At 39.1% G+C, this 19,842-nt stretch overlaps 1 protein-coding gene across 4 annotated transcripts in view; it reads left to right on the forward strand.

Moving 5' to 3' along the window:
- DIP2C (disco interacting protein 2 homolog C) overlaps positions 1-19,842 on the forward strand; it is a 337,865-nt gene that overhangs the window by 294,034 nt on the left and 23,989 nt on the right. For 2 of the 4 annotated variants that reach the window (XM_052806472.1, XM_052806490.1), the window contains 4 exons: positions 1,289-1,457; positions 2,405-2,575; positions 10,147-10,176; positions 11,877-11,938. In XM_052806472.1, coding sequence (XP_052662432.1) covers positions 1,289-1,457; positions 2,405-2,575; positions 10,147-10,176; positions 11,877-11,938 — 432 coding nt within the window. The remainder of the gene's footprint in view (positions 1-1,288; positions 1,458-2,404; positions 2,576-10,146; positions 10,177-11,876; positions 11,939-19,842) is intronic. The other 2 variants (XM_052806481.1, XM_052806498.1) reach the window with 1 other exon arrangement.

Below are 19,842 nucleotides of genomic sequence, written 5' to 3' on the forward strand. Positions count from 1 at the left end.
CATACTCCAGCAGAGACCTAAGCTATTTGGATTATTAACTGCCATTGTGGCTGGACTTGTATACCTTTTATGCCTTTATCATACCAAGTAAAGACATCCAGGTCACACAAACCTTGTTCTAAATTGCACAGCTTTTGAAAGCACTCTCATCTGGGTTTGGGGGGAGTGCGGGCACTCACTCACCAGGGAGGGAAGCTGTGTGAGCAGCCCATCTTCAAGAATAGTAAAGGTGTGTATCTTCTTCCTAATGTCAAATGTTACAGAGATGTTCATATTCCTGAAAATAAAGTTCCATTTCATGTCTTACCTCGGGCACTTGGATTTGAAAACCTCAGCTTTACTTTACCAAGCTGGCATTTCAAGTTTTCAAGTCACAAATTAATTTCTCTCATGTGCGTCATAAATCTCTGAGGCTTTATGGTCCTTTCTCAGAACTGTGATTTGGGCGTTTTATGCTATGACCGTTCCAATTTGAAATATCTACAAATCACAAATTAAGATATGAGGGGACTGTAAAACTGATGGTAAATCTGCCTGTCTGAGATGAGTGAACAACATAGGACCTACGGGAAATAAAGACACCAAATTGGGAATAATTTTTTTCCTTGGGGAGAATCTTGGTACCAGAGAAATTAGCTCTGTCATAATTGTGTCCTTCAGGGACCCTGATAAGTGTCTTTTCTCAATACTTACGCTCACTGGGTATCCAATAAAAAAGAGATGTAGTATATTTGGGTTTTAAAAGTTCATAAAACTTTCACAGAAGAAATTTAAAGCCACAAGGATTGTTAGATTGGGGCCAGATTTACTCCCTTGAAAATGATTGCAAACCTCTTGCTTGCCTCAGCAGGAGAGAGGTTATTTCCATATTAAGCAATCAAGTACTCTTTTAATCAAGGTATCTTAAAATGGTAATTACTCAATCTTAATTATTTGTCAGCAACACATAATTTTTGTTGATATTATAATACTGTTTATTAGCACCATTAATAACTAAGCTATTTTGCTCTCTTTGGTATCTAACAGCAAAGTCCAGGGGCATTTTGAGTAAATTAGTATTTTAGGAGCATATTCTGTCTGCATTCCTCATGATTCCTCAGAGACCTGAAGGCACAGCAAAAAACAGAGTTAAACTTCATGTTAAACTACTGGACCTGTAGAGCACTGTAACATTATTACATGGTTCATCCAGTGCTGTGATGAACTTTTTATTCTAGTACCCTATAGCTTGTAAACACCTGCGGACACAGGCGTTTAGTGTGCGTTAACGAATCTTGTGTCTTTACAGCGTTTATTCAGGACACCAGTCTATTTTGATTCCTCCCTCAGAACTGGAGACCAATCCCGCTTTGTGGCTTCTTGCCGTGAGTCAGTACAAAGTGAGAGACACGTTTTGTTCCTATTCGGTCATGGAGCTTTGTACTAAGGGACTCGGTTCGCAAACAGAGTCGCTGAAGGTGAGTAATTCTGCCATCCTGCACAACCTGTCGTCTGCACAGTGGTGTTTGAGAACCTTCCCTGCCATGAACAGCTGTGCTAAATGTCTGCAGTGAGGAAAAAATCATCAGAGGGCAAGGGCAGCTTCCACAGAACCCATGTTATTCTTTGCCAAAGGCTATATATGAATATCAGTCATTCTTTTTCAGATCACAAGGCTTTTAAACATCAAGGAAAGGCTTTTATTTACCTAAGCTTTCTGATCTATGTTGCAGCCTGTGTTGATAGGCAAGTGTTGGAAAACAGAGGTGTAAACGTCCAAGACGCCCAAGGAGTATTACATTGTATATTATGCTTTATGAATTCCCTGATTATATGAAGTACTAGTTTGGTTTTGACCCCTGTAGTTAAATAATCACATACTTAAAAGTACTGTATTGTTTTAACTGGATTGTCCTCATTGAGGTGGGGGGGGAGATCTTCTTTTTTCCCAAAAAATTAAAAGCCAGGTTGCCAGTTACATTTCTGAAATCATCTAGATTTTCCACTATGCTACTGAAATAAATTAGATCTTGGGATACTTATATTTATGATGTCTCCAGCCTTTACCGTCCTCACTTAATAATTTCCTAATCAGTTTTTCCAAGGCTAGAGACTGCTTCCTGTTTGCTGTTATTCACTGGCTTTCTGAATTAATATTGGGAAATAGCATTCCCTCCCTTCAGAAATAGCTCTTCCTACATGCTAACATTGAGATGACAAGCAAGTATATCCGCTGTTCTCCAGCTATTAGACTATCATCTGGCCATCCAGCCTCCAGGAAAGATAGAAATTATACTGGCACCTTAGCCTCTATTCTGCTATTCCTCTTGAATCATAATACCTACATAATACACTTATGTACTACTAATTTTTATTATTAAATCTGCCCATTTGTGGCCTTTGTTACATTTTAACTTCTTTTTAGGCAAGGGGACTGGACCTTTCACGTGTACGGACATGTGTAGTAGTGGCTGAAGAAAGACCTCGGATAGCTCTTACTCAGTCATTTTCAAAATTATTTAAAGACCTTGGTCTCCATCCCCGGGCTGTCAGCACATCTCTTGGCTGTAGAGTTAACCTGGCAATATGTTTGCAGGTAAGATTTTTCACTCCTTAAGCTCAAAGTTGTTTTAAGAAAATGGTTTTCAGTAAGAAGCATTCATTATATTTCCTTTGGCTGCTCAGTTGTAGACATACTAAGAAAATGCATGTGGTACTTAATGTTCTTGCATATACAGGTAGTAAATTTCTGTTACTTTGTCAACTATTCATCCCTTTCATGTTGCAATCATAGCATTTATTCTGCCTATGAATACAGTAATTCAGAAAAGCGTATGGTAGTGACAGAATGCATCCTCTGTACTCCAAAAATAGTATTTAGTCATGTAATGTCGAATCCGGTTTCCAAGTTCTTACTTTAGAATGTTACAAAATGGATTCCTTCTGTTTATAAAATAATCCCAACCATTACTTAATTAACTAGATAGATATTTTCTGCACACAGTTTATTGCTTACAATGGAAAATTATTTTGCTACATCTCTTTCGTTCTGTTTTGATCCACTAATCAGGAGAAAGTATCTAGGGGTAATACAGGATTTAACTTGCATTCTCCAGGAATCCTTATTGAGTCATGATTTTAAGGACAGATGGAGCACTGTAGCTATCTGGTCTGAATTTCTGAATAGCCTCTGGGTTTTCACACAATGATAACTACACCAAGCAAATAGTTTTAGGTTGATCTGCAGTATATTATTTTATCTTCGAGGACTTCAAGTGATGAAAGTTAACTTGCATTTTTGTAAGGTGTTCAATTTTTAATTGATTTTGCCTTATTTTTAGTTTAAATTTATCTGGCATTAGATTCAGCCATATTTTATTATATTTTTCTAATCTAGAATAAAGAATCTCATTTCTATCATGACTCTAATACACATCTTAGTCTTTGATAAATAGATAAAGAATCTTAAGACTTGCTTTCCTGATCTGTGTCTCATTTCTATGACTCCTGATCTCTTTCTGTTCTTCACATCTGATATCAGAACTTCACGTATTATTCCTGTACTAATGCCACAGGTGTCCTACTCAGATATAATATGAATTCTGACTTAATAATCTTTTTAAATAATACAAGAATCATCTTCTGCATTGGCAGCTGCATTGGCTGGGAGCTCCATATCCATTTGGTCACCTACCATGTCTCCAACCTCTTCAAAGTCACTGTCTCCCCAGTAGAACTTGTCTGTACTCTATATGGTGCATCCCACATTTCAAATCTGGCAGTTACCCCTAGTTTACATTAAAGGCTTTCTCATGCATGTGACATGCATAATTGCTTAGGTGTGGAAACCAGAACAGATCTTCTCAGTGACACTGCAAATAAGGCATTTGCTGTTCTTTTCCTGATTGTAAATGTGAAGATTTTTTATTTTATCAAAACAATGTGACAAATACAGGTTATGGGTTCAGCACACACCAATATGTCTGTGCATTATGCCTGCCTTAGCCTCTTGCCCTGTTCAACATCACTAAAGAATCCTGGCTTTCATCAGACCTTGGCTAAACATGACCTTGTAGTTCAGCATGTTACCACAATATGAACACAGGAGGTATGCCGCATCTCCAGTACTGCTTGCTTCCTCTCTCACTACCAGCAAAGTATCCCTTCAGCCTAGGGTGACTTTAATTATTACTATCAAACATATGACAAGGCAAAGCTGAGCAGGGTTAAAAGTAATTCTGTGTCCCAGAGGTAGAGTTCTTTAGTTTGACATTCTGTAATTGCTGCCATAAATATTCTCCAGAAATAAGAGTTGAAGAAAATCTCCTGTAGTCTCAAAAGCAGCACTTGAATCCTTCAAAACAGTTTTACCCTGATAAAACTTAATAAGTAGTCTTGTGAGAAAAATACATCTAGTAGGTTAGAAACATCTATGAACTCAAGCAGCATCTTCCCCCACATTTATGTCATGGATTTGATACAAAAAGTACTGACTGAGGTTTTGAAATCTCTTCTACTTGTCGTGGTTTCTTTGCAAGAATACAGGCCATTTTGTTTCTTTTTCCATATCTAGAGTCCTGGGTGATGACAAGGCAGAGAGAACAACTCAGAAAACATCTAGGATATCTTTAGGCACTCCCACCTGAGACAGCACAATTTGGATGGTACCAGTTTAGGCCAGTTAGCAGGTGCAGGTCAGTGTGCTTTCCCAGTCAGCAACCCAATCAAGCTTAAACACTTGGCTGGGAGGGGCACAGCAGGCAGCAAGGACACTACTTTCCCTCGAGTAGAAAGGGAAAACAGAGGAGAAAGAGGTGAGCTGGTTACTTGGTAACAACAGTTTTCTAATTTGCTCCTGTATCTTTAGCCATTTTGAAGTGCCCATGGGAGGAGGGGAAGGAGGGAAATGATGGCATACCTTCATGGCCAACTGCTCTGACTTTCCCAACAGATCAGAATGGGGCCCAACAGCTCCACCCTGCAGCTGTGGTAGAGCTACTTCTGAAAAATAACTGAACTTCTCTGGCTTCTGGTTCATGGAGGGACCAGACATGAAGGATGCTGTAGATAACAAGGACATTTTAGCTGCAGAAGTTTGCTTGCCACTAATGAAAATCTCCGTTTCGGGCTTGCAGTGATCTCTGGACTGTTCATGGTGGCTGCTTCACTTACAAGAGAAGTCATTTGTTCAGGACAAATAATAAAACCAGGGAATAACACTAAGCAGCAGTAAGCCAGGTTCAGTGCCCAAGTATGCCTCATTGGAAGTAATATTGTACTAGGTCTGCTGGGATGGAGTTAACTTTTCTCATAGCAGCCCATATAGAGCTGTGTTTTGGATTTGTGACTGAAATGGTGTTGACAGCACACCGGTGGTTTAGCTATTGCTGGGTTTAGCTATTGCTGAACAGTGCTGCACAGCATCAAGGCTTTCCCCGTTTCTCAGTCTGCCCACTGCACCACCACCCCACTGCCCACAACGGGTAGGCTGGGGGAGAGCAAGAGGCTGGGAGGAGACACAGCCAGGAAAGCTGTCCCAGGCTGACCTGGGATATCCCATACCATACAATGTCATGCTCAGCATTAGAAAAGGGGGAGCTGGTCTTCCAAAGTAGCCATTGCTCAGAGACTGGCTGGGCATTGTTCTGCTTGTGGGACGCAATGAGGGATTGCTTTTGCATCGCTTAGGGTTTTTTCCTCTTTCCTTCAATTAAACTGTCTTCATCTTGACCCATGGGTTTTCTCACTTTTGCTCTTCCTATGCTCTCCCCTGTCCTGCTGAGAGGGGAGTGAGCGAGCAGCTGGGTGGGTACTTCGCTGCTGGTGGGTCAACCCACTACAAACGTGCAGGAAAGCTGAATACACTCAGAGGAACTGGAAGTCCTAATCAGCGTGGAGTTAGGCTGGATTTTTGCTTGACTGTGTATATCTGCCTTTTGATTGTGTTAACTCCTTAGCTGAAGTTTGCTTCTTAGATGGTTCTTTACAGAAATTCTTGAAAGAGTTATTGAATCAAACTGTAAAAGTGGATAGCTCTCTGAAGGAATATTATTATTGATACTGACTACGAATTTAAAAACAGCACAGAATGAGAGTCTTGAGTGAGGTGATTAACAGCCTGGCTGATCACAGAGCTTAGTGTCAGGCTTCACGGAGTTCTAGTAAGATGTTGCATCTCAGTTCGTAGGACAAACTAAAAGCCATACACTGTCTAAAGAGTGGTGTGGCTGGAATGAAGAAAAGCCATTTCAGAACAGGCTATATTTAGTAATGTTACCCTTCCAAGTGGAATGGGTTTTGAAGCATTTAAGCCGAGGGTAATTTGGCAAGTTTTAAAGGGGTTTAAAAAATTACTAAAGGTGTTACTTAAAAGCATCACCACAAAACATGTCATTTTGATAGAGAATATAAAGATACAGGATTGCATCTTTTGAAGCATCTGGTAGTAGACATTGCCAAAGACTGGATACTGAATTAGACTGAATGCTCTTTCAAAACTGTCTGGAAATTTATGGCTAGTGATATTCCAGAATAGCTTGTGGGCTATTCTGTTTTCTGGGCTGAGGAACAGAATGAATTTCAATCCTTGATCAACAATGTTCCTGAAGTTAGCATTGTCTCCAATATGTTCCAGAAATGGGTCATGATTTCTGGATTCTTCACACTGCATAAAAATACTTCTAAAGATGTTTGAGTCAGTAGCATCTGCCTTTGCTTTTTTTCTTCCAAGTTGTGTCAACCATGAGATCAGTGTGTGGTTCCTGGAACACCATCTTCCACAGAGATAACTGTGATCCAGCCTATCGTACGGTCTTTCTAAAATATGTATCTACTAATCACCTTTCTAAACATATCTCAATATTCAACTATTGACCCTTACCAGCAAAAAGCCTATCCAGGTTTTCTTCTCCATGGGCTGCCTCTAACGCAACTTGAATGTGATCTTTGATACCTTCTTCACTTAATTTCCAATTTTTTGGACAAATTTAAGACTCAGGTGTTTCAAGGGGAAGGTATCCTGATTTTTTCAAAAAGCATCTACTGTTTTTCCCCCCTCCAAAAAGAAGGGTGGGGTGGGAGTGTATGTACATGTGTGTGTGTGTGTCTCTGTGTGTGTGTATAAAAACTTCATAGCAGAATTTGACCTTTTATTAAAGATTACCTTTAAAAGGAAATCATTGTGATAATCCCGTTGGTACAAAAGAGCCTTAGTCTACCAAATGATCTTAATTTCAGGATTAAGATCACTGACAGACTAATGCATTGTCATTTGTATTCATTTCCTCTCAAATTTAGAGCAAATTTACTATGTTTCTTTTGATGTAGTCATTTTGGACTAGATTTTTAGAGGTGTGCTTTTGAAAATAAATAATTCTCTCCATCTTTAGGCACTTAAATACCATTAATGTCTGACCTTTTATGGCTATATAGTCACAGATAATGGTGCAGGGATTTCTGAGATGAAAAGATTGCATCCAGCATATTTTAATTCTCATTAACTAGCATCTTAGCATTCTCAAGAGAGAGAGGAAAATAGATATGAAAAGTAGCCTGTTTCTTACAACAGCACAGATGGTTCTCTAGGATTTTAGCTAATTTCCATTTAAAAACTTGAAATAAATATTTTTATTTTATTCAACCTGCTACTCAATTTCAGTTGAGGAAAAACTTCTAGAAGTTGTTCATTTTCCTTAGTTAACCCTGAAAATGTACTAACAAATCTGCCCAAGCTAGAGCAGGAGAGCAGGATTCATCTTGCTTCTTTTATGTCACCTCTAAGTGAGACTGCAAGGTTAAGTGAGTTATCCAATATCCATCTATAGTCAGTAGAATCAAAGTAATACTTCAAGAGAGAGCTTCATTCAGCCTATTTCAGGTGCCCATCTTAGGATGGAATTCATCACCATCAGGAGATACTTCCTACCTTATACAGCACACTTTCTTCTTTGATGGCTGAAGTTATATGAAATGAATCCTTCCCTCACTGTCTAGCAGAGGGAACTTTGTTAGTAAATTTACAGCTTAAAGTCAGTGCTTCTTTTTACTTAGTGATAGATCACACTTTTTGAGAATCTTCCATACTAAAAGTAATAAGGCATAGCTCTGCGAAGAGTGCAACAGGAGACCATGCAGTTTATCAGAGGTATGATTCACACTTAGCACTATAGTACAGCTCTGGGTGAGTTGCCTCAGATTCTGTGTTTTCCCACCTTTACTATGAGTCATGCCATGAAGTTCTTTTCACAGCTCCAGCTGCTGTGCTTGCTTATGTGAGATTAAGTGTACATTAAAAATTCCATTTCTGAGCATCACTGGAGCAGAAGTAGACTCAGAGTAAACATTGAGGCCACATCCTTAGATAGCAAAACAAAACAAAACAGCAGTTATTTTAAAATTCTTTAGACTTCTGATTGCCTAGTTCCTGGTTTTTAACTCTGGGGAAGCAGGGGAGAGCATGCAGCTTGGCCTTTGACTTCAGTGGAAATTAGGTACAGGCCGGGTGCTAGGACATGGTCATCCCCACTGCTGACTTGCTGGGGTAGTCCTCTGTGCAGTTTTGACCTGCAATGTTTTCCCAGAGAATAAAAGCCTGACATGTTGCAGAGGTTTGCACGGACCAGGGGTGGTTCACTGGTGGCAGCCTATGTGTCGGCTGGAGATGCACGTAGTCCAAGGGATGTGACTTGTGATGTACCCGTTTTCAGACAGAAAATGATATTTAGCCCATTTTATTTCCTTGAACACTACCTGGCATGTCCTTAGTAAGTATCAAATACAACAGAAGTCATGTTGGTTTTTTCCTGTTACCAGCATTACAGATGCTCTCTATCTCAGTCTCGCAAAATAAATGTGCACAGATGAATTGAGTCAGTCACTCTGATCTTGACTAAGGCTCTGCTTCTTTTGAAACACTTCAGAGTTTCTCAGCTGCAGCTGGCCGCAGAAGGACAGTGCTGAGAGTTCAACTGCTGTTTTTCAAGCCCTTCCTTAGTTAAAAGCCATATGAGGCTGTGGTACTCTCAAAGTCCTGGACCTGCAGTATAGTCACAGGCAATGAATTATATAACTGATGGATTTCAGCAATTCTCCTGCTTTCTTGCAGTTACACTGGAGTGTTCAACCTGGATTATTAGTAATATTTCCATTTGGGGGCAGCAATGTAATAACAGATCCATCCTATTTTTTTAAATGCTTCATCTTGCCCTGCATCCAAAATAAACCTGTTTTAAGATGCTGCTGTAGTCTTTAACTTTGTTGGAATTCAGAAGTTTGATGAGAGGGATGTGGGACACCAATGCTCTCAGAGCTGTTTATTTTCGCAAGTTGTAGGGCAAGTCCCACTGCAGCCATCTGGTGTTAGATGCTCCACGTGACAGTAGCAGCTCTGTGTTGTCTCTTTGCTGTGTTATAGATCATGTTGGAGAACTGATGGGTTTCTACTGGCTTTTAATTTTACTGTTATTTATACGATTTACACTGTTTATCAGAGCAAAATAGACTAGGAATGAAGAATTATTGAACTATGAAGTTACTCCATTTAGTTATGGTCTTCTAGTAATTAGGTTGTGCACGAAGCTTTGTTTTTATTTCACTTTAGGAGCAGGTTAATCTGTATGAAACAAGGTGTAAGTATCTTTCTCCATTGTATACTAATTTTTTTTTTCTAAAAAGTGAGCTTACTTTTGATTTCCAGAGGACATCGCTTACAAACTTCTTTTGGTAGTGAAATGGTAGACCTGGAACCCCTGTCTTAATGGATGTGCATTAAAATAGCAGGGCCATAATATTTACTGACTTCTTCACCAAAACAAAAAAAAAAAAAAATCAGTATACTAGACACATGTTTTCCACTAACAATGTTGTCTGTAGTGTCCTAAAACCATTTAAGTCTGTTTGTCCAAGGTTAGCAGTCTACAGCTGTCTCTTCTGTTGCTCTACTAAAATGTTGACACCTCATTTTTTACTTTTTTTAACCTTTAATGGTATAATGGTTAATTTGTAAGATTCCTGTATTTGACATTGTTTTTCTTTTTATTTTACTCCCTGCTTTTTGCATTCTCCTCTTTTTTTTCTCCCACCCTTCATTCCCATTTTTTTATTATTATTTTCGTCTTGTGTTACCTTCTTTCCTTCTCTCCCTCATCCCTGCTATTCCTGCTGCTATAGCCTCACAGGCTGGGGAAGCTGGCCGAGCAGGTAGGGGATTTTCATGTTCCCTCAATACCCACCTATCAGCTTCCAACAGTGGGACAGACTAGAAATTGAGTCTGGAGATTTGGGGATTTTCAGATCCTTCTATGAAATTATAAACAAGTCCAGTATAGCTTTATCTGGATGCAGGTTTCATCAAATATTAGCTGTCTGTTGTAACAGTTTCATTCACACTGAAAATAACAAATACCATAGTGATTGTCTTTGATTTTCAAACTTGACTGTTTCCATTGTTTTATAAATCAATTCAGGTTTAGGGTTTTTTTTAAAAGATAATCAATTTTTCCTTGGTTTTGGTTTTTTTTTTCAACATTGCATATATTTCAAAGAAGTTCTCCACTCAGCACTAGTCTGTTACACTGCTGAGTTTACTAGTAGACTGAGAATCATGTCGTTAATAGCTAGAGAGGATATTGTATCTTGTATTGTGTATAACAAGCTAAAGAGGCTAACATGCATGTGCAGCTCTATTACTCTTTTTCTCCTCTGGTGGTGGGTCACTATCAGTATCTGTACAGTAAGTATCAATTGGTAGTGGTAACTCTTTTCCCCTTTAGTTACAAAAATTATCTATTTGTGGAACTCCATCACAATTTTCTGTGCTCAACAAATTGTAGAACTACCACCCAGCATTGCAGAAATGCAAAATTTAGCCCTAGACATTCCTAATGTGAAGAATTATACTCTGTAATATATCCCAAATGGGACAGAAATCACTGGGAGTTGATGTTGCCTAATGTTTTAAGTAGTAAGCATCTAAATAACTGATAAAAGAGTTCCTGCACCTGTAGATTTCCAGGGTTAGGTGAATTTATCTGCTGAAAATAAAATTTCCAAAGTTCCAGTGTTCCAAAATGAAGTTTTGCTTTTCTTCTAGCTTTCTGCTTAGCAGTGATGTGAGGTATGCAGCAGAGAAAAGAGCCGTAGACTAGAGCATTGAGAATTCACATGATGTTCACTGGTGATGAGTTTGAAGTTTCAGATAAGGAAAGATCATGGCAGGTTACAAAACTGCAGCAAAACTGTGGATGGAAAGGCCTAAAAGACTGTATCATCTCTGCATGAAAGGAAACTAAAATTAGTCTACTGCCTTTCAAGTAACTAAATATTGTGACACAAAGCAAGGATTTAAATTATGCAGTGGAAGACTGAAAAGGAACAGAATAATTGCTTACAGACCTTCAGTCCACATTGGTTCATGTCATGCGTGCTACCTTTATTATCTTTAGCTTCAAGTATATTCTCTGTTGCATGTATGGAAGACTCTCAGTAAACCATGCTTCACATTCCTGACCATGTGCTTCTGCCATTAAACTGTGTCTCCTCAGCAATTTCTGCGTTCCTTTATATGGCAAAACGTGTTTAACATTTTTTGTATGTATCCACGTGCTGATTACTTGGCCTTCTGTAGCAAATAAAACCTATGTTGACACGTGTTTGGTTAAGTAGTATGGCCGCTTGGTGTTTTTCCGAACCCCAAGGTAACAAGTACCTGACGGTAGGTATGTTTTCCAGTGCTCTTTCTGATTCTGTAAAGCTGAGCTTTGTTTGATGAATAGCTTAAATATAACTTGTCATTTGATTAGCATAATTAGCAGTGAAATGAACGTTCGGTTATTTGGGGGGTAAAACTCTTTTCTCCTCCCAGCCTTCAGGTTCTGATTAGCTGATGTTGTTGTTCACAGGGAACATCTGGACCAGATCCCACCACAGTGTATGTTGATATGAGGGCACTGAGGCATGACAGGTCGGAACCACCTTTTTCTTTTTCTCTAATACACACAATTAACAGAGTTTCTATCAAGAAAGCTACTTCAGCACACCTCAGGTCCCTGAAAACCTTTGTAATCCTCATAAATAATTTGTGCTAACTCCTACCAGCAAGCAGACATAGACATTTTTATTAGTTGGTTAATTAATTTTACCATTGATAAAACTGAAGCATCTGACATCACCACTGCAATGACTAACAAGATTCCCTGCTTTTGTTGCCTTCAGAATTTCATGACACTTGTATTCAGGACCTAGCCGGTCCCTAAGAAATGGAGTCCCGTTGGGCCTCTTAGCTTCACAGAGGTGTTTCTCTTGGGTTGGTAGCTGTTAGCCAGTGGGGAGACCATGGGGGCATTTTGCTGCAATTCTTAATGCTGCAAGACTATGAGGAAATGGATTATTGACTTCAGCCAATGTGAGCAACCACATTCTGTAACTGTGGGTATTTTCTAGTTCCGTCTTTAATGTTAGATACATATACAAGAAGCGAGAACTAAAATTTACCACTAGCGGTATTAAGAGGATGTCTGAAATCGTATGGTTAGAGGGAAACTTGTGATTTTAGGTGTAATTTTAGAAAATACCCATGCATATATATTTAAGTTTTCCAATACTCTAGACAAAAGGCTAGCAGGTAGTCTCTTTACAAAATTGTAACAAAAAGTTTTCTATTAACTCTGGAAAAGGTGAACATTTAATTGACAGTGTTCACTAGTTCTGGTTCCTCTAAAACATCATCCAAATAGGGCTTTTTTTGTTGTTGTTGTTGTTTTTTCTTTCATCCTTCTTAAAAGCTTATGTTGTGGTTTAGCTCCAGCCGGCAACTAAGCACCACACAGCTGCTTGCTCACTCCCCCCACGGCGGGATGAGGGAGAGAATCAGAAAAGTAAAAGTGAGAAAACTCGTGGGCTGAGATAAAGGCAGTTTAATAGGTAAAGCAAAAGCCATACACACAAGCAAAGCAAAACAAGGAATTCATTCACCACTTCCCATGGGCAGGCAGGTGTTCAGCCATCTCCAGGACAGCAGGGCTCCATCACGCCTAACGGTGACTTGGGAAGACAAATGCCATCACTCCGAACGTCCGCCCTTCCTCCTTCTTCCCCCAGCTTTATATACTGAGCATGACGTCATATGATCTGGAATATCCCTTTGGTCAGTGGGGGTCAGCTGTCCCAGCTGTGTCCCCTCCCAACTCCTTGTGCCCCCCCAGCCTCCTCGCTGGTGGGGTGGGGTGAGAAGCAGAAAAGGCCTTGGCTCTGGGTAAGCACTGCTCAGAGTAACGAAAACATCTCTGTGTTATCAACACTGTTTTCAGCACAAATCCAAAACATAGCCCCATACTAGCTACTATGAAGAAAATTAACTCTATCCCAGCCAAAACCAGCACTGCTTAACAGAGAATTTGTTCCGCTTCGGTGAATACCAACTTTGGCTATATCAAAGTAACCAGCTTAGCACTGCAGGCCCAAATTATCCTCTGGATAGTTAAGTCAGATACAGATACACATACAGATATTTTCTTGTAGCACATGGAGTTTGGCAGGTAGAAGAAAGGAACTGCAAGATAGTTGACTCTCTCATCATTTCTTTATTCCTTTTGCACACAGTGTTAGCGACAATAATGCTTGTGTTTGATCCGTCCTTTTGGATACTACGGTCTGCATAACCCAGCCATAGAACACTTGGTCTTCTTGGCCCAACAACTGCAGTACTGTGTAGACACATTCCATGCTCATACTCAACCCAGCGACAAAAGAAGGCCTTTTTTGTAAAAAGGTGTTATCGTTATGTGAGCATACCATCTCTGCATTGGACTTCTGAAAGGAGATTTATTTGAGAAGTTGAATGATTTATGTTGTAAAAAAGAAATGAGAAGTGGAGCATTTCTTTACCTAATTGCAGAGCAAACACTGTGACCAGGACAGATCTCATCCAACCTGAAGTGGTCTCCTAGGCTCATTCAGTGGTCACTGGAGAGGCGTGCACACCACCAGTGTGTCACAGCTATCTCAGACATGCACCAGCATGGGATGAATTGACCTTTAAGGTACCTTTCTTTCTGTATTGATGAGGAAGGAAGCTTACATGACTAACTTTGGAAATCAAATGTTTATTTTTTAATAGACACAGTAAGCTGAGACTCACTTACCCATAGGTTTGCTCTAATCTCAGAGCTCTGAAATGGTTGAAGATTAAGTTGAACACAATGTAGATAGATATGTGTAAGCATCATTCAAGTGCAGGAGAAAGAGCTAATGAATCATTAAAAATAAAGTTGTAGCTATAGAGGAGAAAGAAAAATGCAAATGTAGATTAATTCCTTATTTGGAGTTATTTTTTCTGAGAGGAGAAAGAAATTTATAGAATATTCATTGCAGGGGAAGTATATAGAAGCAAATAGAGAGAGAGAGAGAACATAACAGTCACAGTTAATAAAAATTATAAACAATAAAAATAAATGTATATACTTATATAGAGGAAATAAAATTTACTGGTCATAAAAACTGCATAAACCATGGGTATTCTATTTCCCTGCCTTAGCATGTCATTGAGAAGTAGGCATCATTATCAAGATCAGATTTTGCAGTGTTTTAATTTATATTTAGTGACTAGTTTTACAGAACATGAAAGAAGACAATCTTTAGAGTTGGCTTCTCAGATTGTGGTAATACAGATTTTAATTTGATGGATTAAAGCTGTGCCTCATTTACTCAATCGTGTGGAATTTAAAGTAAATTCACGGGTCATAAATTAGGGGACAAAACAACTTTATTTGACATAGTCTCTTCACACTTGCTGTTTCTGACCATTTTAGTGGAACTGAATGTCACTACTGCTTAACAGTAACTGAAAGATTGCTGTACATAGCTGTGAGACTGTATAGCAACAACCCACCAAGTCTTTGCAGGTCAGCCAGTCCCCTAACAATATGAAAAATTTACACTGTACACATAATGTGAGAAAAATTTTTTCTTATTTTATATTTTAGAAGATATTTTCCAGAATGTGAAAAGGAGTGAACTTCATTTTTTTTTCTTGGCATGTGTTTTCATAACACTTTCTAGTTGCTGCAAAAAGCAGCTGTAGTTCATGTCTTTGAGATTACTCAAATCCTATTCACATCTATAAAAACTAATAATCAGGTTTAATACAACTATTTCAAGCTCATCTGGTAGTTATGTGTTTGCACACTTCACAGCTTATGAAAATGTTGGTTGGTTGATGGGAGTTGAAATAAAAATACCTGTGCTATGTACAATTCGTGTAGAGCTCTAGGGGTGGTCAGTCGACCAAACTAGATATTTCCTCCCAGCTCTCCGTGGATTTGGATGGTTTGCTTCTTAGGTCAGGTTGGATGTTCTCAAACACCTTTCTGTGTGTGCCTTTGTGTGGTTTTGAGCCACCAGCCCAATGGTTTAGCTGCTGGGACTCTGCAACTCTGCCCATAGTTGCCAGCTGAGGGAAATGCCGGGGACTGGGCTCACCTGGAGGTTCAGGAAACTTGTGGCAAGGGGTTCAAGCACTCGATCAGTGGCTGGCATCGGTTATGGTACTGGAAAAAGGCTTGATTGCCTAGCTCTGAGCATCTGGAGCAGTTTTAGGTGCTACAGCTACTCCGGCAGGGTCTCCCATAAAACACGTGTTCCATTTGCTAGCACTGTTAAGATGTCCCAGGCACCCTGTGCTGTCTCAAATGGCATTTGACACCTCTTTTTGGAAACTGAGTAACATCCTAATAGCAAGAGTATACAGCTCTGGCTTGCTTTTGGTGACAATACATCAGTATTGTTGTACTCTGCATCTCATTGATCAGACTGTCCTTAGATCAGAGTGTCCTCAGGATGGCCAAGAAAGAGTGAGCAAAACCAGGCAAGTCCCACCTTGGCTGTTTAATAAAAAAACAGGAGAAGACTCCTGAATTAGCACCAAGCGGCTGATATGCCCCTGCACTACAGTGCAATGCAATTTAGAGAGGTTAACTCAGATCCAGTAGGCAAAATAGGTGGATTAATGCTTCACCGTGCATGAGCTGGCCTCGCGGCAGGCTGCACTGGCACGGCATGCCTGGTCCCAGTTGCTGACTGTGCAACTCAGGTCATGTAAATGTGCCTGTGTGCATCTGCAGGGACGGCAGATGCAACAAAACTTAAGGCGTGAGCACCCTGTCTGGTGGTTGACTGCATTTCTCTGCTGCTGCCTCTGGGAAAATAACTTTACCCACCCGCCAACCCCTCCCCCCCCCAAAAAAAAAGAAATAGAATAAATATATTCATATTCTTGTCCTGCTGTCTAAACTGCTGATTTTCAGATCACTCCATCATCATTTTAGACCAGTCATGCTCGCCTCAGAAAGCTTTTCAGATGTTAAGCACCAGACGCCTAAATATGCTAAAAGCTGAGAAGTGTTTGGAAGATGAGAGAGAGAGAGAGAGACCCTTTTCTCATCATACCAAAACACCAAATATTTGAAAGATGTTCATTTTTATAACACTTACATGCTTTTGTAGCAGTAAAGATGTAAATTTAAAGCCCAAGCATCCGTTTTATCCAGGATGTTCTAAAACAATATGTTCATGTATTTATAAAATTAAAAATGTCCAAAAAGAAATACATCTCTGATATTACCATTAAAATTTCACAGCCTCTTCATTCTTAACAGCAGCTTAGTTCTTCATAGAAAAATTACTTATTGGCAAAAGGAGCCCCTTCACCAAACTGAGAATAGACCTCATGTTTATTCCAAAAAATATCTTCCTTTCACATAGACAGGGCAAAAATATGTTTTAAGTGTTCTTCAGGAGGTCAGGCTGAGTTTTCAAATGTTTCAATATATTTGCAAATATTCTAAAACATATTTTTCTTTAATAATTCAAAACTGTTTTCAAAATGTTGCTGTTTTAACCTGCTAGTTTAAATTTTGAAATTACCTTAGATTTGAAATGAAGCTGGTATGACTAAGAAATAAAATATGCAAAATGTTGAAACATTTTGACTGCTTTGAATTTTTTGCTCAGATTTTTAACATAGGAATTTTTTTCTGTGTTTCTGTATCTTTCATATTTAAAGTGTTATATAGAGGATTTCCTCAGAAGTTTTAATTAGTGAGCTGAAAAATCCATCTGGTGATGGCTGAGGGAGATCATTGATCTTCTCCTAAAGTTGAAACTTCCTGCAAATCCTGTAAAGATAAACATCCTCTTGCATCCTAACATTGTCTTCTATAGCAAAACCTTATCCATAAAGAAAAAAAGGTTATGAAAATCACTGTCCTGCCCTAAGTGGGGCAAGGAAAGATCTACTTTGATATCGGAGTTTATTTTAAAAGGACAAAAAAGTAAAAGGAAACAAATTCATTGCAATCTATGTCTATCCCCAAAAGCGGGTAAAAACGTTGCTAGTCTTGTTCAGTAGCAGGTAGTGACAACTTACGAGCTCTGATGGAGTGGAGGCTTAGACTTCTAGGGGGAGAGAGCCACTAATCAAGTCACATATGTATTGATGAAGATTTTGATACCATTTTGCATGCATTTGTAATAGACAGTTTCCCCTTGTTTTGACTACAAATTGTATATAAGCTGATTATTGAACTACATCCACATTTTGTACCAAACTGGGCAAGAATGAAGACTTTCAACCAGTGTTAGTAAACACTGTTCTCAATGCAGGCATCCTTATCCCTTATATCCTTCTGATCCTGTCTTTAAATTCCTGTATTCCCTTTGGTGAAATAATAGGTGCATTAAATGATCATTTAAATTACTCAATTTCATCTAGTTAAGTCTGTATTTTTTCAGTAGGGTTAGAAAAATGGATAATTTAATTTATTTAACCCTTTTGTGGTTTACTAGATTTCCTTTTGAGCTACATGGAATGGTGAGCTACTTGGATAGTTTCTTGGTCACAGACATGGTGAGGCAGCTGGCACCAAAGAGGGAGCCAAATCCAGATGTAGGATATTGCCAAATAGACTAGAAGCACCAAGATGTATTTGGCTTCAAGTTACAAATTTTTTAGTCTGGCTATCATTCAACATGTATCCATAGTGTCTCATTTAAACTCCCACTCCATCATTAGAACAATTATTTTAATCTGATTACCCTCGGTATTTATTAAACAAGCAGTTTGTAGAGCTGTACAAATAGGTGTCTTCTCTTCTTATGTGGTCACTGACATGTTCCTGGAGTGATGCAAATTAGTATATCTCTTAAAAATAAGTGACCCTTATATATACATATGTCATTAGCAGACTTGATTTCTTAGGAAGTCATTTGTATGTTGTGCTAAATCTTACTGTTCGTTTTGGACTTCGGGGGTGTTCAGAGATATCTGAACTTCCATCAGACTTGCTCAGACATGTCTCCTTGACAAAGGTAATTTCAGGGGATGGAAATTCTGAACCTCATTGCCCAAGAAAAGAAGGGAACACTTGTAGCATTTCAAAGATATGTGAAAACAGTTACTTAGGATTTATTTTTATAGATTGCTTATACACGGAGCCCAGTCTCAAATGCAGGCTCTGTCAAAAGGAATCACTTAAGGCTTTGGCTTCATTTTAATATATTCCAGCATTTCAGACTTCATGCAGGAAAAGAAAAATAGCATTTTATTCTGGCTGTCAATTGTTTATCCTTCTCCTCCATATTTTACTAAAACTTACATGTTGTGTATACATTGTTTTGGGTAATGCCAAGCAGCAAAGCCACGGGAGCTTTTTTTCTAATTCTCAAACACTTCTACTCCATCTACCTTGAAAAATACTTTTATTGTAGCGTTACCAGACAAAAGAACTACTTAGCTGAATTATTATCTAAGCTATAGCCACAGCAGTGCTCTGTAGCACAGTCGCAGCATGGAGGATAACCATTCTATAGTCACGTAGTAGGGAAAAGAGACTGGGGAGGAGATACGTGAGAAGGAGACATGCTAAGGGCAAGTGACAGCAAAATAGTTACCTTTTGTGAAACTTTAATTGATTAATCATACTTGAAAGCCATTTGCCAATGGTAGCAAAAGAGAAACTTTGAAGAGTGCTCCCTGATGTGCTGGGGAGCAGGAGCAGTGCTTTTTTTAGCTCTTGTAATGGGTTACAGCATACAGAGCCTGGTCACAGGTTACAGAAAATCCCAGTCCTCAATTATTCGCTCTGTGTGGGGTCCAGAGGGGTAGTTAAAATCTATTATTGCCCCCTTTGACACCCAGCCTCCTTTTCCCTTGCAGTGAGATTCAGTAGGTAAAGTGTGTAGAGTATTTTGAGGTTTGAAGTACTGTATACCTGGTGAAATGTTCAAAACATAGACCTCACAAGTCATTGGCCTCAGAAAGCCACCAGAGCTTTATACACAATAAGCTCAGTTACAAATTGATACCTGCAGCAGTGCCATTCTGGTCATCCTGAGCTTCGAGGATCTTCTCATATGTGTGGCTCCAATTCCAAGTTTCACACATCACCCGTGCTTTTTTTTTTTTTTAGATTGTCTGTTGCTTTAGCTCTTCAGGTTTTTTTCTATTACCACAGAAACAGGTTTTTCATGGAGGAACTAAAAGATTTTCACCCCCATGAAGTCAGCAGAAGAGGTAACTCAGTTGAGGGGCTGAGCTATTTAAAATAAAAGTCCCTCAAAGTTTTAAGTATGATAAGTAACAATGCAGTTTTATTTTGAGGAGTCTTTGTAGAAACATCTGGCTTTTAGGCATTTTGCCCATTAACTTGCAGAATCTCATTAGTGATTTTAAGCTGTCTGTCATGGTACTGGCAAAACCCTCCACATTCTTCATGTTTTTGCTCAGGAGAAAATACAGCCTTAGCCTTTTAGCGGCATTGTGTTTTGTTTCTGCCATGCAAACACTGCTGTCTCAAAAATCCCCTTGGCACT

This window comes from Harpia harpyja, chromosome 1 (genome assembly GCF_026419915.1).
Source record: "Harpia harpyja isolate bHarHar1 chromosome 1, bHarHar1 primary haplotype, whole genome shotgun sequence".
Classification (NCBI taxonomy): Eukaryota; Metazoa; Chordata; class Aves; order Accipitriformes; family Accipitridae; genus Harpia; species Harpia harpyja.